The 21,035-nt window shown below is 46.4% G+C and overlaps 1 protein-coding gene across 1 annotated transcript in view; it reads right to left on the bottom strand.

Annotated features, from left to right (window-relative positions):
* Positions 1-21,035, bottom strand: part of hpca (hippocalcin) — a 120,311-nt gene that overhangs the window by 22,235 nt on the left and 77,041 nt on the right. The window contains exon 2 of the mRNA XM_084312410.1: positions 1,983-2,109. Within this exon, the coding sequence (XP_084168536.1) occupies positions 1,983-2,078 (96 nt within the window). The 5' untranslated portion in view covers positions 2,079-2,109. The remainder of the gene's footprint in view (positions 1-1,982; positions 2,110-21,035) is intronic.

Below are 21,035 nucleotides of genomic sequence, written 5' to 3'. Positions count from 1 at the left end.
ACAACTGAGCGGAGGGGGTGGTTAAGTGTGCGTGTGCGTGTGTGTGTGTGTGCGTGTGTGTGTGTGTGTGTGCGCGCGCATGCATGCCATGCATGTGCGTCAGTGTTGCCAGGTGGGGGGGAGAAGGTGGGGGGCTGCTTGATCTCCATTGTTATGCATAATAATCATCTGTTCTGTGCGCAACTGAGGGAACATGTATGCGCGTGCGCGGGAGCCCGCGTGCACGTGGCGTGTAACCAGTTCCCATATTACGACTGCACCACTGCTCCTGGGCCTTGCAGTGAAATACTGTAGTAGCACCCCCCCCCCCCCCCCCCATGTCCCCTGCCTCACTGGCCACACACACACAAACACACGCACGCATGCACACGCACGCACACACACACACACTAACACACATACACACACGCACAGAAACACACACACACACACACACACAAAGGCACAGACACACACACAGACAAGTGAGGAATGAATCGCTTCGTTCTCATGCCAAGTTAGAAGCGCTGAATGATTTGTGAGTGTCGTAGTCCTGTGAATCCTGTGCATCCTCTGAATGAATCCATATTGTGTCTACATCTATAAACGAGTGTCTGGGGAACTAATAAGAAACGTCTGTATTGGAACAAGAAGTTCCTGGCTGCCCAGACACAGTCATCCGTTGCCTTCGGAGGAGGCCGGCAGGTTTAGTAACGACTTGTTTCGCAGAGAAATAGTGCAAAGAGAAACCATTGAAAATAACATCACAACGTATAGTAATGGAATCTTTAGACTGAGGTAACATAAACAACAACAAAGCTAAAGTTCAATAAATTACAAAAACCAATACAAAATGTCGTAAAAAGTTTCAGTTTCACCAAATAAACAGTGGTATGTATGTACTGTACTGTTTATGAATGTATGTATGTATGTATGTATGTATGTATGTATGTATGTATGTATGTATGTATGTATGTATGTATGTATGTATGTATGTATGTACAATATATGTATGTATATATCTATGGGGTATTTGTATGTATGCATGTATATGACATGGCAGTATGTGTGTGGGATAGTATATGACGTGTGTATTATGTGTGTGTGGGACAGTATATGACATGTGTAGTACAGTATGTGTGTGTGGACAGTATATGACATGGCAGTATGTGTGTGTGGACAGTATATGACGTGTGCAGTATGTGTGTGGGATAGTATATGGCATGTGTAGTACAGTATGTGTGTGGACAGTATATGACGTGTGTAGTATGTGTGCATGGACAGTATATAACATGTGCAGTATGTGTGTGTGGACAGTATATAACATGTGTAGTATGTGTGTGTGGACAGTATATAACATGTGCAGTATGTGTGTGTGGATAGTATATGACGTGTGTAGTATGTGTGTGGGATAGTATATGACGTGTGTAGTATGTGTGTGTGGACAGTATATGACGTGTGTAGTATGTGTGTGTGGACAGTATATAACATGTGCAGTATGTGTGTGTGGACAGTATATGACGTGTGTAGTATGTGTGTGTGGACAGTATATGACGTGTGTAGTATGTGTGTGGGATAGTATATGACGTGTGTAGTATGTGTGTGTGGACAGTATATGACGTGTGTAGTATGTGTGTGTGGACAGTATATAACATGTGCAGTATGTGTGTGTGGACAGTATATGACGTGTGTAGTATGTGTGTGGGATAGTATATGACATGTGTAGTATGTGTGTGTGGACAGTATATGACGTGTGTAGTATGTGTGTGTGGACAGTATATGACGTGTGTAGTATGTGTGTGGGATAGTATATGACGTGTGTAGTATGTGTGTGGGATAGTATATGACATGTGTAGTACAGTATGTGTGTGGACAGTATATGACATGGCAGTATGTGTGTGTGGACACTGGACAGTATATGACATGGCAGTATGTGTGTGTGGACACATGTGCAGTATGTGTGTGTGATAGTATATGACATGTGTAGTAGTATGTGTGTGTACCTTGTACCACTCCTGCAGCTCGTGGTCAGAGAACTCTGTATTCTCGCGGAGGTCCTGGAGCATCTCCGGCCGCAGCTTGCTGTTTTGCTTCCCCATGGCAACGGGACAGGGCGCTCAGTGCTCAAACCTGCCAATCAGAGAGAGAGAGAGAGAGAGCACAGGAGGTCAGCGACCGGTGACAGGTCATGGAGAGAGTCAGCAAACAAGGACACACGAGGGAGACAAATGATGATGTATCATCACTAGAGCCCCAGGCCAAGAGATATAAGAGCTAACTAACAAGCCATAAGCCCTAAGCCCTAAGCCACTGTTGTATCACTATGCTATATGTTCATTACTATTACTATTGCTATTATGACCTCCTCTGCCTGTACCTCCCCTCCCACCTCCCCCAGGCTGCTGTGGCACCTGCACTCCCCCAAGGGAAAGCCTGCATGCAATCACTTTCCTTTCAAAACAATGTTTGCATCTGCGTGGATCTTCGATATATACATATATATATATATATATAACGGTTGTGACAACGTCACCTCAAACTTCGATGCCCGGAGTGGGAGTCGAACCCCGGTCTCCCACACCGCGGGCAGCAACACAGACCGCTATACCAAGAGGTGAATTCACTTCTAAGTACTGGGTCTATGCGTCTTTTGAGGATGTGAGAGTGAGTTTAACCCATAGCACCGCTACTCACCCCAGCCCTTTTTTTTTTTTTTTTTAATCTTTTTCCCCCTCCTTTTTCCAACGATTTTCTCCCATCCCAATGTTAGTCATTATGCCAATTCCCAATCCCCTTCCTGGTCGCTGCGCACTTACCCCCCACAGTCGGTCTGGGAGAGTGGAGGCTATCACGTGCTTCCTCCGACACACGTCTAGCCAATCAACCGCTTCTTTTCACCTGGCAGCGCGGACTCTCACTGAGAGGGTGTAACGTGTGGAAGGATCACACTACCGCCCTTAGATCCTATCCGCGCTGAGCAGGCGCCCCGACCGAACTGTAGGAGTCGCTGTTTACAACGACCCGGACCCACCCCGCCAGCTTTCCCACCCTCTAATACAGCCAATTGTATTAGTGTGAACGGCCAGCCAAGCTGGTGACAACGCCGGAGCTGTGAGCTGGATTCGAACATGCAAATCCAGCGTCTCCGGTGTTGGTGACGAACGCAATCTCCGCTACGCCACCTGACCGCCCCACCCCAGCCCTTCTTGACTGCGCTTCACGATACCATCCGTTACACTTACACATATCCTATATACTATATACTACTATATATATAGTAGGGCTGACCACTATTAGTCCCCTATTAGTCGAGCCGTAGTCGACTGCCAACCTCTTAGTCGGATACAAAAAATTCAAATTAAAATAATTAAAGAAATATATATATATATTTTTTTTTATCGTTCTTTCCAAAAGAAAAGAGGCCTCTAACACTAATGGCACGCATACCATAGGCTAACTGCCTACGAAAACAGGCACAGAGGCACTGAAAGAGGATTTCACCCATCTAATGAACACACTAGACTAGACAAATATCAAGATGTATCCATCAGTGGACCAATTGCATGCTTTTGCAGAGGACAAGAAGCATTCAGTCGACTCCTTCAGACATTAACACATTCGGGGCTATCTGTCCATTCTAATTGTCAATTGAGACCATAAACCGTCCCTTCAAAATTACAGTCCCTTCAAAATGGCTTAAAGAAAAAAAAATATCATCAATACGTTCTCATTTTATAGCGCTGTGAATATAAGCGTTATACGGGATTTCGGCTAGGATATTTCCTGGAAGGCGAGATACAGGGCTAATAGCTACTACCGTTATATCCAATGGCATTTCCGTTATACATATGCTACAGAAATAACTCAAACTGCATATGATCGGCACGATCCTCAAGCATGTATGCATGAAAGGGGGGGGGCGGGGGACGTCGTTTCTGATTATTGATTACCAATAACTGCGTTAGCCTCATTAGCCTCATTCATTGATCGGATGGATGGCTATCAAAACAAGGCCCGATCGGGATGTACTTTATGTGAAAAAGATCTTACCGTGGGATCCCCCCGAGCATTTCCCCGTTATCGATCGCCATCTGATGATAAATCCCCTTATTGCATAGTGAAATCCGCAATCCGCTGAAAACTCCATTGAAAGTAAAAAAAATAATAATGCTGCATTCAGCCACAGGGCACACTGCATTATCGCGATAGCGCCCCTAAGAGGATCTGGTCAGTATTGCACTTTCTCGAATTCAAAGAGTAGGGTACATCTGCAGTGCCGCTCGGCGACCTTGAATAGGTTATTAAAATGGAATAAAAGCAATAACAACTTGCCACGGATATATCCGTGCTTCTGTCCACAACGGGTGGAATCGAAACACGGAGATCTCCGTGGTCGGGCGCCATTGTGTTAACACTTTGACTGCCTAAAAACGATTTACAACGTCTTTGCTGGCGATGCTAAAGTTGCCGGGGGACGCTGTACGTCGTCTTTGTATCAATATTTCAAAAATCTGCTATCTGATCCATAATGTCCCTCCGCTGGCCTGAGAACCACCAGCAGGACCCACTGAGCTCTCTGGCGGTTCAGGAGCGCCATCTGGTGGCCGATCGCGCAACCGCTTAACAGGAAGCACAGTGGAGGTTGTGCTAGATGTCCGTATTGCTTCCGGCCACTCGGGATAGGTTCCGGCATTCTAGCTCGTCACTCTACATAGCGATCGATTGCCAATAACTCGATAAACAACATGATTTGGACGTATATACCATTATACAAGCTGGAGATGGACCGGGTAATAATATATCCCATAATGATAAAATTTCTACTCGACGATGATCGCCCAACGGCGCGCGGAGACTGGGGTGAGTTTCAGCGTGTAACGTTACCATCTTCGATACTAACTGCTTTTATCAACATTTGACCCACATTAGATGATTGGTATAACGCTGCCCACGGAATTATAAACGCCCCCTCGCCCATCCGGTCAACATCAGATGACGTGTAGTAACTTCTAGAAGTACGTCTAGTTGGAATTTTTTATATCGCGCTGATTGCCATCAAACTGTATTTCATCATCAATATAATGCATTTGGGGCTATATATCACGTTCTGGAGAAAGTTGCAGAAAGAGATGAAAACATACTTATACATTAGACCATACTTTACTATGAATATGTGAATGAAAAAGTTTAACGTTGCTACACAATGAACAATACATATAGGACTTTGAATGGGCCCTAATAATGGCAATGTAGCAATAGAATTTAAAAAGTTATAGCCCTGCAAAGAAGGGGACTTTCTCCATAGACAAATAGCGCTGGCAATCTATGGTATATCATTAATTTAACCCAAGGCAACCAAAGTGTTAAGCACCCCCCACAGCCCCCAAAAAATAATATATATATATATATATTATACTTTTTTTTGTCGACTAATAGTCGACTAACGGAAAATGTTGGCCAATCATAGTCGACTATCCAAATCCTTAGTCGGGGACAGCCCTAATATATAGTATCTGTGTCACACTCTAGTCTTTCGTGCCAGTAGGCATCAGGCTCCACAACCATGGGCACGGACTGCTGCCAATTGCTGGAGAACTAACGGCTGGAGAACTGTTGAGAACTGTTGAGAACTGTTGAAAACTGTTGACGACTATCTGACTCTTAACAATAAACACGGCATGGACCCTGGTGCAGTGTGTTACTGGACCATGTAAAGTTTACATTGTAAACCATCATCACTATTACTACTGTCTGATTGAATCCTGCCACTCACAACTGATATCACTATTATCATTACCACTTGCACTTTGTTCTATGTTCTATTATTATTACTACCTATCCTACCTGTACTGTACGCGTGTAGTCTTTTACCAACGCACTTGCAGTTCCGCATTCAGGTTCCGCGATCTGATTGGCCAGTGACGTTTCTCTCAGAGCCAATCGCGTAACGCCTGCTAGCTAGCTAACGCCTAGTTCTATCACTGGTTAAGCTTGGCGACTCTTTCGAAGTTGGTTAAGGTTAGAGTTTGGAATCGGGGCTGGTGGTCTATCGCGTCTATTGTGTGTGTGAGGTCGGCTACTGTGTGTGTGTGTTGTGTGTGTGTCAGGTCGGCAGCTGTGTGTTGCGTGTCCACACATCCTCTAATCTCCAACTCATCTGAACCGGGCCGGTGGCAACCAGACACGCTTTCGCCGGATCATCCATGTCACGTAGCAATCCGGAGAGAAGCTGTGTGTTTTCCCGCGACGCGCCCGCTGCCTGGTGTCCATTCAGTGCGTTAATGGCCTTGATGAGGCAGATTAACAGACCGTTATAAACCACTGGGAGGAGGGAGAGGCCTGTTTGTTTCCATTCCCACATTTCTTTTTTACTGAGAAGCTAATTGGTCTTTGTTCGAACACAAAATTATTTGTTAGTGTGTGTGTCTGTTGTGTGTCTGTGTGTGTGTGTGTGTGTGTGTGTGTGTGTGTGTGCGTGTGTGTGTGTGTGTGTGTGTGTGTGTGTGTGTGTGTGTGTGTGTGTGTGTGTGTGTGTGTGTGTGTGTGTGTGTGTGTGTGTGTGTGTGTGTGCGTGCGTGCGTGCGTGCGTGTGTGTTGCTATAAATGACGGTATCACTGGAGCTTGAATATCCCTGATGAGACTTGGCTGACCTCCCTGATCTCCAATCTCTCTTCAGACACAGTGGGTAATTAAACCCAGAAAAGGTATCTGTTTGTGTGTGTGTGTGTGTGTGTGTGTGTGTGTGTGTGTGTGTGTGTGTGTGTGTGTGTGTGTGTGTGTGTGTGTGTGTGTGTGTGTGTGTGTGGGTGGGTGAATGTGGGTGGGTGAATGTGTGTGTGCGTGTGTTTGTTTGTGTGTGTGTGGGTGAGAGCAGAAAGAGTGTGTGCATATGTGTGTGATGACACGTGTGATGTGTGAGAGGCGGGGTGGGCGTTGTGGTGACGGGTCATGGATACATGGATACATATGTCTCAGAGGGTCTCTCTGTGTACACACTTGTTTTCAGTTTAATTAGCCCCGCCCCCGCCTCTGTGTCAAATCCCATTCTCCCAAACATTACCAGTTAATGGATGACTGGTCTTCTTGGCTGCCTGTCAAGTCCAGTGCCTATACTGAAACAAATGCCTCGCAATAAGTCAGCTCTTCACTCTGTCATCTGCTGAGAATTAGGGCAAACGCCTAGAGTACAGCGACAGAAACGCTTAAAGCCTCCGACAATCTGTCCGAGGGGAGAGGCGGTTGGAGGCGGGGCATGAGGGGTCGGGACAGAGGGCGGGGCTTGTGATAGGTCAATTGAGTGGAAAACTGACATCAATTGTGACTTTTTCTCTTACTGTCTGGAAACTGGTTCGGTTGGATTATGCAACAATATACTATTCTGCACTGAGCTGTTACCCCCCCCCCCCCCCCCTGACAATCTTACAAGTTAATTGACTGAACAATTATAGGCACATCCATAGTGGAAATAAGGGCAGCACCAATCAGCTATTATTACCACACCTTTAAGAGGGCAAGGGTGGACTAAACCATTTAGGACATGAGTGGGGGGGGGGGGGGGACTTTAAACTATTTCCCCTGTTGATTATATCTAATTTAGGGCCAAAAGCAACCCCTCCCCCAGCTTGGGCCCTGGGTAGTCAGTTACACTTTCCCCCCACACCCCTGCTGGTGCCCAAACAGCTGGCGGGTTGCACAAAAGTGCTCATTACACCTGTGTTATATTCACAACAGAAAACTGCACATCCCATTGGGAAAGCACCTCCTCTCACTGTTCAAACAGGCCTGACGCTATATAGCTTTCTGCCTTCCTGCCAGGGCCATATTCCATCAGACAAGTGTAAAACATTGTACGTGTGTGGTGGGGGGGGGTGTCTCCCTACTGGACCCCCTAAAGCCTGGTTAATAGTAGAACAATGCTTACAGAAAGAGATTGTTAGCAGATATCAACACATCATTTTCTCCTCAGGTACACACCTGTCTGGTGCACATTGTCAGTGTTTACAATGTGACTTCTTTCCTGATAATTATGTCAGCGTTTATGGTACGGATGATATGATATGATATTTGATATGATATTTGCATTTATAATGCGCCCCCCCACCCCCCAGCCAATTTTTACATCGGTCCGGGGCGCAGTATGATGAGTATCCTTTGATCAAAAACTCAATTGTGAAGACATTTCAATCTTTTTTTGTCAGGATAGTACAAGGGTCCTCTACTAAAAATGTCTACTACAGGATAACTAAAAAGGTTGACTACCGGAGGAGGGTAATCGCTCAGTGGTGGTCTCAAGTCAACCAATGTTCATGGCTTTTTCCCCCCAATACTGAATGTTATTTCCTCAAATCTTACAGATCTGTCGAACACACACACAGTAGCCGACATGACAAACAGAACACACACAGTAGCCGACCTGACAAACAGAACACACACACAATAGCCGACCTGACAAACAGAACACACACAGTAGCCGACCTGACAAACAGAACACACACACAATAGCCGACCTGACACACACAACACACACACAATAGCCGACCTGACACACACAACACACACACAATAGCCAACCTGACACACACACAACACACACACAGTAACTGACCTGACACACACACAGTAGCTGATTTGACACACACAACACACACATACAGTAGCCAACCTGAAACACACAACACACACACAGCCAGACAAACCCTCTGAACAGGCCGCAGCCACTGACGCCACCAAGAGCGCGTTTGGGATTATTCTTCGTTTTTGAATTTTTTTCGCGAACGCCCCGATGTATGCTGTAATGTAAACGAATCGATTCGTTGACAAAAAATCCTTCACTTTCGGTCGACTATAAGAGCGTCTTTTATTCTCCGGCAGACGCGGCAGCTACGGCTGGTTCTAGGCAGCTGTTGTCCCTAATATCCACAAAAGGCCGGTGGAAATGGACTCCGCGTGACGTCACGTTTCCCACTCTGCCGGCCGCGTCTGACCGCTGCCGGCGGCACCCTGCACAGTTACACACAGGATGTATCCTGAGAGGATCTACTCGTCGCGCGGCTATCCGGCCCACCGGAGGCCTCGGCCCCCGCCGGGACCGGAGCGGTGGAGCGGAAAGGGAATAGGTGAGACTTGGGACGGCGGTTGAACGGCGTAGTGTGTGTGTAGTGTGCGGCACGGTGGTGTAGTGGTTAACACTGTCGCCTCACAGCAAGAAGGTCCAGGGTTCGATTCCCGTTTGGGGACCAGGTTTCCGCGATGCCAGGCACCCAGGTTGGGTATCTCCCAGGCCTTTCTGGGAGACCCCCCCCCCCCCCGATAAGAGAAACCCAATGGAAAAACATGCACAACAACAGATCGCTGACGCTGTCGCGTCCCTGACGAAGACGGGCAGGAGCACTTGGATGGTCCCCAGGCGTGAGGAGTATCGCATCGGCGATCCTAAAGACAATGCATGCGTGAGTGTGCTAACTAACCGCTGTGTGCCGCTAAAACATTGAGTGTCGTTGCATGCCAATTAAAGACCTCTGCGACAGGTCCTGCATTATGAATCCCCCCCCCCCACCGGACCTTGAAGAGGCACCGGAGTGCTGCCCGCCCTACAGAGCTGGAAGCGAGGAGGGAAATCACAACATCTCTCTGTGAAATTGTCATTTGTTTGTTTTACTTGAATAAACAAGAGATTGGAGTGATCCCACGGAGATACTGAGGAGTGTTTGGAGAGCACACACGCAAAAACACACACACACACACAGGCGAAACATTTTGCACTCACGCACACACATTTAGAGTACCTGCAGTAATTAATAACTACTTCACTTTCCAACTGTGGAAAGGCTAACAAAACAAGTCACAAAACAAACAGTGCCGTTGTGTGTTTGTGTGTGTGTGTGTCTGTGTGTGTGTGTCTGTGTGTGTGTGTGTGTGTGTGTGTGTGTGTGTGTGTGTGTGTGTGTGTGTGTGTGTGTGTGTGTCAGAATCAGAGCTTAAGGCAAGAGAGCAGGGGGTAGAGCTTTGAGAGGCTAAGGCTTTCCTATAGTCTCATTAGAACTGCTCTAATGACTTGTGTCTGTAAGGATCAATTTAAATGGCTCTCTTGCTGGTCATTATAAAAGTGCTAACAGTGGGAAACTTGCAACACATAATGAAACACCCACTGATAACCCACCTATGACGAGTCAAAATGGCTGCTGTGAAAAGTGCCCATTGCAAAAGTCAAATCACGTTCAAATCAGAGTGAAATGTGACCCTTTACTGACTAATCGACAGTGATGTACCTGAACACGTTCAATGAACGATCGTTCGTGAACGCGTTCGTATTTTGGGCGAACGTGAACTGAACGTACTGTATTTCCGCTAAATGAACGTAATTGAGAACGCGTTCATTCTCAGCGCTGTATAACGGCGTTCAAAAGTGCGTTCATTCTCAGCACTATATTATAACGGCGTTCAAAAGTGTGCCAGATTTCATATGCCTTTCAGCCGAAAACCCAGTTAAAACACACCGTAAACAGGCTTCAAAATAATGCGGAAAACCACCCAATCTGGCAACCGCTCTGGGCAGAGCTTCGGGGAGTCGGGTAGTATAGCAGCAGCACTCGCACTTTCAGAAGGCGCTGCACTCGCTCAGAGTCAGACTCTATGCGGCGCCGGCGTACAGTATGAGCATTTAAAAGAGTTTTAGTTAAAGTCAGTAAATGTTTTGCACTTTGAATATTGAACTTTGAGGTACAACCTTAGTTTCATACCTCAGCCTGGTTCCTACCTCGTGTTGTGTTAGTACAGAGTTATGTCGGCACATGTTTATATGTTTATTGTTTGCACAATGACTACTTTCACTTTTGGTACTTTAAGTATATTTAGATTACGTTTTTCCTCATGTTTTTGAAAATATACTGTAGAGATGAAAGCTGCAGCTGCTACTAGTGTGGACTGAATGGACGGCACCAAAGCGTTATGGAAATGCCAGTATTCTGGGTTGTGGCAATACATTTGACAAATAATAGCTTGCAGCAACGTATTGAAAAAATAACTATAAACTATAAATTAGTTCATTTTTGAAACCATGAACTTTAGTTCAAATTTTTTTATTATGAACTATGAACTGAACTAGTTCATTTTAAAATGTGTGAACTGTGAACTGAACTAGTTCATGTAGAAAGTGAACTTTCCCAACACTGCTAATCGACTGACATACTGATACGAAAGTGCCAGACGTACAGACAGACGTACAGACAACATAACACCTCCGGCCATGGCAGTCTAACGTTAGTTTAAGTCGTTTCCTCACTCACACATGGCTGTTAAAGTAAACAGACAATATAAAACGGCAGAACAATATTGTTAGATGACGCGTGGCGTATCATAACAGCAGCGGTGCAGGCGTTACTTTTAACACGGAGGCGATGAAGAAACATTGAGAAAACCAATTGTGTGCGACGGCTGCTAACTGAACCAGAGCGCACTGAGCACAGCATTGTTGGATTCCTGTCTCACACACTTTTAGATGATTGTGGGCGAGGTTTTTTATTTGCAGCTCCTTCTCCGGTGGGGAATCCATACTTTGACCAGGCGCAGTGATAATAATAACTCTGGGCTTCGATTTATGCAAAACGGCGTATTTACGTAATTGATCACGATTATGTCAACGTGTCACCCCGGCCCTATGGACCGGTGCTTCTGAGGTGCTGTGTGTGGGTGACAGATCACTGTGTGACTGAGGAAGAGGAGGAAGAGCAGTACGCAAACTAACCAACTAACTAACCAATCAACTAACCGTCCAATCAATCAACCAATCAATCAATCAATCAATCAACCAATCAAACAACCAACCAGCTAACCAACGAATCAATCAAGTTTCAAGTTTCTTTAATAGTTGTCATAGTAAAATACAGAATACTTTTCCATGAAATAATTTTTTCTGTATGCTTTCTTCAATCAACCAATCAAACAAACAAACAAACAACTAGGGCTGGGCGATATGGCCTAAATATGATACCACGATATTTTTTGACCTTTCGGCGATACACGATACACATAGGGCTGGGCGATATGACCAAAAACGTTATCGCGATAAAATTATAAAATTATTTTCATATAATTCGATATCGATAATTATCGTCGATATAATGTCTGTCAATTTTAATTAACTTCTAATATGCTGCTGCGAATGTCTCAAGTCGAGTTGATGTCGTCATCAGTCCTCGCACGTTAGCAGTTAGCCGACAAGCGGAGTATCTCATGACAATAAATATGACACTAAAATACTCTCTTCCGCCACAATATATTGAAACGACGTCCACTCACACTACTATAAACGTGGCCTCAGAATTCAAAACACACACATACTCGGCACGTAAATATATAAAACAGTGCCGTGCAAGCTAGTTAACCTAGCCAGCCTGTTGCTTCTACGCGGTGTATTCCATGACAATGTGCTAAATATCACACTAAAATACTCTCTTCCGCCACAATATATTGAAACGACTACCACTGTATACCCCCACTACTATAAACGTGGCCTCAGAATTCACCACACACACATACTCGGCACGTAAATATATAAAACAACGCTGTGCAAGCTAATTAGCCTAGCAAGCCTTGTTGAGTGAGTCCTACCGCTCTGGGTCTCCTTCCGGGTCTCCGTCGATCTCGGCCATCTCCTTCACTGATTGGTTGTTAGCTGTTGTGCGTAGCACGTCATCACGTAAGGTTGGTTGTTGTTAGTGAGTGTGCTGAGCCGAGGCTGAACGGAGCCAAGCTTGGAAAATCGATATATCGAAACTTTGCGACCACGTTTCATGTTTATTTCGAGGAAATAATTTATCGCGATAGTTATCGTTATCGTTTTATCGCCCAGCCCTAGATACACATCACAATGTTTTTCTTTTTTACCCCAAACAATTCATTATGAGGCTTACCAAGACAGTATTTGAGTTTGCAAGCTAACATTAAAGACAAAATAAAATACCCATGCATTTAGCATTTTTATATTAGATTTAGATTATTAGATTATATATTGCATATATTTAGCAATGAGATATTATATGATTTAGATATGAAATAGAATTGAAAATGGGGGACCCTGATGTAAACAAGACTAAAGTCTTTCTCTGGTCTGCATCCCCTTAACAATTGTATGTATTGAGCTGTACTGTACCCATTCTGCAATATGTTAATAAAGTTTTAAATCAATCAATCAATAGCATTTTAGCATTTTTATGAAACTACTGTATATGTGACTGGGCATGGGGGCGCGGGACTTGTTGAGGTAAGGTCAATTTTTTTTTTTTTTTTTACATATTGTGAAAGTACAGATTCATACCTTAAAAATAAGCCATCACTTGAACATTTTGGTGGGATATTTTTCAAGCTACATCCTATGAATCATGGAGATATCAGTAAACGCATTCAGAGATGAATGGTCTTCGAACTTGTGGAGAGGTTCACACCTGTGATTTAATCAACTACAACCCTACCCAGAATGCATTGTATTCCATGGCCCCCCTCTCTCTGGGGACATTAACACCTTGCATCAGGCTCTTTTGTTATGGCAATGACTCTGTCTTGTGGCAAGTTGTTGTGGCAGTTGAAGTATTTGCCTTGTAAGTCTAAAAGCTAAATGACTAAATGTAAATGTATTATAAGGAAAGGTTAACCTTCTGTAGTGTGGTAGTGAAAGGGTTAACCGTCTGTAGTGTGGTAGTGAAAGGTTTGTTGGAAGCCTCACATAAGCCATGTAATGTTGGGGGTCAAGGTATTGGCTGAAGGAAAGGCTACATCAATAAGCATTTAGATGTTTAGATTTAAAGGTTAACCTTCTGTAGTGTGGCAGTGAAAGGGTTAACCTTCTGTAGCTGTGAGAGAATTGTTGAATAGATACACAAATGTTCTAGAATGTTTGATTATGACATCATACTGTGACATCACAAATGTTTTCGGGCATTCATAACATTATTTTCTATGATGAATTGAAAATGGGGGATCCTGATGTAAACAAGATGAAAGTCTTCCTCTGGTCTGCATCCCCTTAGCAATTGTGTGTATTGAGCTGTACTGTATTGTACCCATTCTGCAATCTGTTAATAAAGTTTTCAATCAATCAATCAAGTTAACCTTCTGTAGTGTGGCAGTGAAAGGGTTAACCTTCTGTAGTGTGGTAGTGAAAGGTTAACCTTCTGTAGTGTGGCAGTGAAAGGGTTAACCTTCTGTAGTGTGGCAGTGAAAGGTTAACCTTCTGTTAACTCACTAAACCTCACAAACACCAGCAAGGAAAGGCTGCATCAAAATAACTGTTCTGTATCGTTAGTGGCTTAGCTTGGCATCGCTACTGCACTATCTCGCGTACGTGCACGCGTACTGAATAAACCACAAATGTACCTCTAATACCAGTATTAGTCTGACCACACCCCTCATCAGCTTACCTTCATAAGCAGGTGTGTGGTCACCTGCTCTCCTCCTTCTCGCTTTCACCACAAGGAAGAGGTGCCTCGGTAGATCCCCACACTTGACACCATGATGGAAGAAATTGGATTAGGAACAGCTTGGGAAACAAGGATACGTTGACATCATATCTTTATTTTCTCTCTCACTATTTTCGAGAAAATACGGCGATATTGTCTTCGTACTGGAGTGTCTAGAAGATGATGATCATTCTACAAACCCTCCACCGGTTTTCGTATTGGGAGCACGCCGCTGCATGCTTCTCAACTGCAGTTCCTTGCTGTGTTTGTTGGGGTGAAACCTGTCAGGCCACAGCTGAACTGTCGGACATGCCGCTGTTGTGAGGAGCGGTGCGTTCCAGGTTGGGTGAGTAGTGTTTGCTGGCGGGCTCCACTTGTCTGTTAGTGCTATGGGGGCTACTTGACAAAGTTATGGAAACCGGCCCCAGGCTAGGGTCCTTTGTTTAGCCGTCTAGGCGACAGAAGGCCTTGGTCTGGCGACCATTATAGTTTTAACTAGTGGGCCGCGACCATTGACACTGGTGATCCCTGTGTGTTCTGGACGAGTGGATTCTCTCTGTCACCGTGTTAAGACCCCATCTTTCATATCCAAATGAGAGTATTCCTTCACGAGGGGATATGTGCATGTAATGTGCGATAGCGGCAGATTCATGTTCAAAGTCAGCTATACAGGCCAGTTGGTACTGTGCTGATTCCGCCGGACGTGTTAATGTCACCGTTGTGAAGCGGTGTTGACGTCTTGTTTTCTCTTTTCTCTTAAAAAGTGAGGAGGGTTCAGAACGGCGGCCTGTCTGGGTGAGTGTTATGTCATTGTTTACATGTTCATAGCTTACGGTTAGCCGGTCGGTGGCCTGGCGCGGGGTAGCTTGGCTTCTCGCGCGCCGCCGGGAGCTCGCTCCTGATCGCGTGCGTCGTAGATCGGCGTCTCGCGAGCGGAAGCAATAGCACCCGAACGGTTGGAGCAGCCGTTAGCTTGATGCTATTCTGTTGAACGTGCTTTGATTTTAACATGTTTTACACTCTTGACCACGACGTCATCCTTGACAGGGGATGTTCGTCGACCCTGCCTGAGCCTAGACGGGGATTGCGTCAACAAAGAGGACTGTAGCGACTGGTGGAGCGGCGACGCTGCCCGGATCGAACAACACGGGACGGCTGTGTTCTACGGTGGCTTGTGACTGCACTTCGCTGATCTGCGTTCCGGGCAGGTACGGGGTTGGCCAGACCTCATAACACGTCTTCTGGTTTTACCTTGCTAAATGTATTGTGAATAACGGTGTTTTTTCCCAAAACGTGTGTTGTTGCAATGCATTTGAGATACGTTGCGGGTTGTGTGTGAGCTGTTTTTGTCACTGGCAGTTAGCTTCTCCGTGCAGATCGTGATGTATTGGTCTGGTTGTTGTGTGAGAAACATCATGGTGTTTATGTGTACCGTGTACTCACTACTAAGGCAACTAACCTATGAAGCTATGCTTGGTGACGAGTGAGTAAAAGAATGTTCTTTCTCAGACTGTAATGACAATGAACAGTGAGTTCACACATTAACAGGTTTTCCTGTTTTAACTGGCCGTATTGAGGGTAAAATAGGAGGATTGTGTTTCCCCCCCCGGTTCCCTGGGGACTTTATCACCTCCTATCAGACATGTTGTGCATTAATTGTGTCTTTTGTGTGGTAGGGATACGATGTAACTCTCAGCTTGATTGCTGAGGTTGTGCTAAATCTGCTGGAGAAACTTATTTCCTAAAGGGAAATTGGTTTGGTTGCTGTCATGTGTGCTTAGCAAGGCCTGTGGTCGATACTAATCAAGAATGATGTATTCTCTCATTGTGAAGAAAACGGCGTTCCTCTGTTGAGTGTTTTTGCCATTTTTTGTAGGTGATGATGGGTTGTGTGTGTCATGTGACCTACAACTGGGTTGTACTGGCCACAGAAGCACATGTGTATGTTGGACCGGGGTTCTTAGAGCCCTCTCTATTCTGTGTTTTTCCTTAGTAAAAATCAGATAGCAGGTTAGCTCGTGCGCTGTGTGGAGCTGTGAAACGCTTCATAGAGCTGACTATGACTGTGTCATATTCTCTTTTTGTCGTTACGTCGTATCATGGGTGTGGGGTCGTAAAGGGGTGAACTGGTAACCTTTCCTCTCCCCATTGTTCTGTCGGTCAGGGGTACACCCCCTGTCCTTCAAGGTTCCCGTCACGTGGCGGTTCGGCACGTTACGGGGGGGGGGGGGGGGGGGGAGGGAGTTCCTGGTCCCACGGCCTGGTATATTGGGCGTGTGCACCGCAGGAATTCCCCCGCCATAGAGTACGTCACCGTGCGCGTCTCTGTTGGTAGGACTTCCGTGTGCTGTTCAGGTCCATGTGATGGATCTGTTTTCAGGGGGGGTGGTCAGGGCTCCTCCTCACCAAGCGCCTACTCAGGCCTTCTGTGAGTTCGGACTCCTTCTTCCATGTGAGGAAGCCTCCATCAGAGTACAGAGCCTTCCTCCTCAGATTGTCAAAGTGAGTGGACCCTCTAGAAGGGTCCTTTTCTATTGTATGTATATTCGATTCAATTCGTTTATTGAGTGTGTATGGGTTCGGTGCCTCTTCCCCGGAGGCCCTAAAACCAGTTTTTTACATGGCTCAAGGTGCAATATATTCTTTTCAATCTGTACAGCTCGCGTGGGAAGTCTCTCTGGGGATCCCCGTCTCTTTCCTATGGGAGGGTGGTGGGATGTAAAAATGTGAACATTTTTTACCCCGGCTGTGTAGACTGGGATACATACTGTTGATGCTTCCTTCTTTCTATTCCAGAAGTGTTGGAGTTAGGGAGTGTCACACCCCTCTTGTCGTTCCCCTGGGCGCCTTGGGGATTCAATGACAGGTCTAAATAGCCTGTTCATTGATGGGGGTGTGTCCCGACGCACGTATAGTGCTAGCTCGCTGTAAACAGGCGATTGACTGGCACGCCTTAGTTGCTTGTGGTTGAAACAGCGTTTTTATAAAGCAACTGAGATGGGGGTTTTTCCTCTTCCGGCGACCACATCCCATGACCTGGGTGGGTTGTCGACGGATTCTCGTTCATGTCTGGGGGATGATGACGGGATGGATCTGAACATATGTAGTGGGGTCTCGCGCCCTTGGGGTGGGCCACCAGGCGCGGTTCGTCCCGACGTCTGGGTGGCGCCTTCTTTTCATGTTAAGATCAACACGCATATCTGCCCTTCTCCTGGAGTAGGCATGTCGGCGTGGTTAGGGCACGGGACTGGTTCTGGTCACGCTGGTCCAGATCAGTTGAACCCGTTGTCCGCCGGGGATGCAGATCTGCTGTTCTGGTACCCTGAGGGACTTGGGCTTTTTTCAGGGGGAAAAATGCCAGGTCGGTCTGGGTGTCACAGGGTTAAGCGCTATGGAGACCCTGGTTGGGTATGTTTTTACTCAGCACTGTCGTCATGGCTTACAGCCATGCCATTCTGTACGCGCTCGATCTCGTCGGATCTCGGCCGCTACACAGGTTGGTCCTGGTTAGTACTTGGTTGGGAGACCGCCGGGGAATACCAGGTACGGTGTGCTTAGGGGCTGGTTCTCCATTATTTTTCGCTCCTCTCTCACGCATGGCGAAGAGGGGCCTGTGGGGGTGGTTTTTTGACCTCCTCTGGTGACCCTGTGCTTCCCGTACCGCCAGGCCCGGTCCGAAGTGATGTTTGCGACCCGTAGGCCTGGGTTAACCCTTTTTGGAAACTGAAACACTTGTACTGCGGTATAGCCGGTGTATACCCGCAGGTGTGTTTTGGAGTTTTTTCTTGAGGGGTTATAGGAACAACCACCGCATTGGGTAACACCGAGGTGGTTGATTCCCTGGTGTGTTGGAGCAGTGTCAACTCCCGGGTTCACCGGTTGAGGGTGCCCCTGCACGTTCATGACGTCTGCCAATCGTGTCAGCCTTCTCTGCCTCGACCCCTCTGGGTGGGGGTTGTTAAATGGAGGCTTGGTCATGCAACACCGCCAGCTTACGCTCCTTCCGCCGGGGCGGCTGTGTTCAGCTGTCCCCTCTGGCGCCTGTCTCGTCCGCAGTCTCCAGGCTAGGGTTAACAGCCTGTTGCCTGGTTTTTCCCCGGTGCGCTGCCTGCTTCCGTTGGTTAACCTTTTTTGTGTGCTTACGGCCATGCTGACTGCCTATTCTGCAGGGTCAGTGTGCCAGGCGGTGTACTATTGGGTGGACGGGGCCCGCTCGGCTTACGGCCATACCGACCTGAACACGCCCGGTCTCGTCCGATCTCGGAAGCTGGGCAGGTTCTGGCCTGGTTGGTTCCGCCTGGGAATACCAGGTGCAGTAACTGAGGGGCCTTTGTCCGAATACGCTGGCGATGTGGGGGGCGGGGCACTACGTGCCCACCTGGTGGGGTCTTGATGCTGGCATCATGGACTTCTCCGGGCCCCCATTCCAGGGAGTCCAGTCCTTTTGGTGGGTCTGGGTCTTCCTTCGTGCTCCGCTGCTACGGCCTTGCCACGGGGTTGGGTTTGCCCTTGACCCCGTGATTCTGGGGGCAGTAACGAGGTTGTTCCTCCGTTCGTTCCCGGGTGGCATGCGGGTTGTGCGTGTGTGTAGTCGTGGGGTCAAGCCACGGTCTGCTCACCCTGTGCGTTGAGTTGCTTGAGTGCCTCTTCGCACGGTCGGGTCCGTCGCCCTCCCGTGACGTCCCTAATAGGGGGGCTGCCCTCCATTAGGGGGGGTCGGGGGGGCTCGGCCCTCCCTGTTCTGATGGTTTTGGGGGGCTGTCAGCGGGGTGTATTTGTCAGCCAAGTGGCTCCGCTTGGCCTCCCTTGTGCAGTAGCGATGCCAAGCTAAGCCACTAACGATACAGAACGTTAGGTTATGACTATAACCAAGTTCTGTTAGTTAGGGGCGATGCTTGGCATCGGACGCCGCTGCAGCCCTTGTCCTCACCTTGTGGTGAAAGCTTGGGAAGGAGGAGAGCAGGTGACCACACACCTGCTTATGAAGGTAAGCTGATGAGGGGTGTGGTCAGACTAATACTGGTATTAGAGGTACATTTGTGGTTTATTCAGTACGCGTGCACGTACGCGAGATAGTGCAGAGCGATGCCCAAGCATCGCCCCTAACTAACAGGAACTTGGTTATAGTCATAACCTAACGTTTTGTTTCGTAGCTGCGTTTCTGCCACTCTTCACAAGCAAAGAGACTGTTTCCATTCCGTGAAAACCCGCCCTACTCTGCTCTGATTCGCAGACTGTGGGTGGGGGGGGAGAAACGCTGAATGTGATTGGATCAGAGTAGCCAGACAGACAGGCAGAGCAGCCAGCCGACAGTGGAGCACTGAGAGAGAGGAAACAGCGGAGGATTTAACGAGGCGCGTAATACAATTTTGTTTATCTGGCTTATTGCTGCGGATTCAAGCCAAGTTGCAATAATACAGTACAGCTCAATACACACAATTGTTAAGGGGATGCAGACCCAGAAAGACGTTTGTCTTGTCATCAATGAATTGCCAGCGCGCGTTCGTCTACAACAACAACCAACGCGGCGTCCTATAATGATAATAAGTTGTTTGTTATTTCTTTGAGTTTCCCTATTGAATGAATTTACTTCTTATACCATTAGGTTGCAATAAATTCACTCGAATGAAATTCGTTCGCTCATCAAATTCGTGACATTCTAAATGTGTTTTAATGTTTAATTTAATGACAATACACCCGCGCGGACTCGCGTTTTTTTTAATCTTTTTTATATGGACAGGACACTGCGTTTGTTGCGTTGCTATAACTTATAACATTAAGATAAAGTGTATAAACAAACATTGTTCTTCTCCCTGCTAAGAAAGAGAGCGTTGGCTGTGTGTGTTTCAACACCTCTTAAGTACCTGTTAAGCTGACAGACCCACACCGTAAATGCCTCGTCTGTAGTTTTTCCACAGTATTGAGAGACAATACTGTCGAACTATATAACAATAATTACCTCATTTACAAGTTGTATTTAAGTTTGCAAATAAGGGCAAATAAGAGAACACATTATTGACATTTCAAAGATGTAAAAAAAAACAGATTTAGATTTTTTCGATTTTCTGAAGAGCAAGACAATTGTTCCTTTTCTGGCACTTGTTTCTCACCGGATCAAATCGGTTTGGTCACGTCGAGTCACATATATGTATGTCTCTAATGTTTTGATGAATTGAAAATGGAGGACCCTTATGTAAAAAAGCCGAAAGTCTTTTTCTGGTCTTCATCCTCCTGTACTGTATTGTACCCATTCTGCAACCTTTTAATAAAGTTTTCATTCATTCATTCTGACGGAAACATAATAATTTTGATTGACAGTCGAGTCTGCCAATTACGTCACACCGCTTGCACCCGCCCTGCTGTTCTTTAGCACCAATCGGCAAGCGCTATTAGTTTTGACTTCCTGAATGTCCTGTGTGCTGAACAACAACAAAGCTACTAACGTTAGCTCCCTGCGGCCGTCGAGTAGGAGACCAGTGCTCCACAGGATGACTAAATGATGCATAATGATTTTACTACAACGAATGTAATACATCTGTCTGATTGAAAACTTTATTAACAGACCCGCGGAAATGGGCATATCTCAGCACGGGCTGAGATAT

This window comes from Notolepis coatsorum (genome assembly GCF_963971535.1).
Source record: "Notolepis coatsorum genome assembly, chromosome: 4".
Lineage (NCBI taxonomy): Eukaryota > Metazoa > Chordata > Actinopteri > Aulopiformes > Paralepididae > Notolepis > Notolepis coatsorum.
Note: the sequence above shows the minus strand (reverse complement) of the source record. Positions and strands in the feature narration are given on the sequence as shown.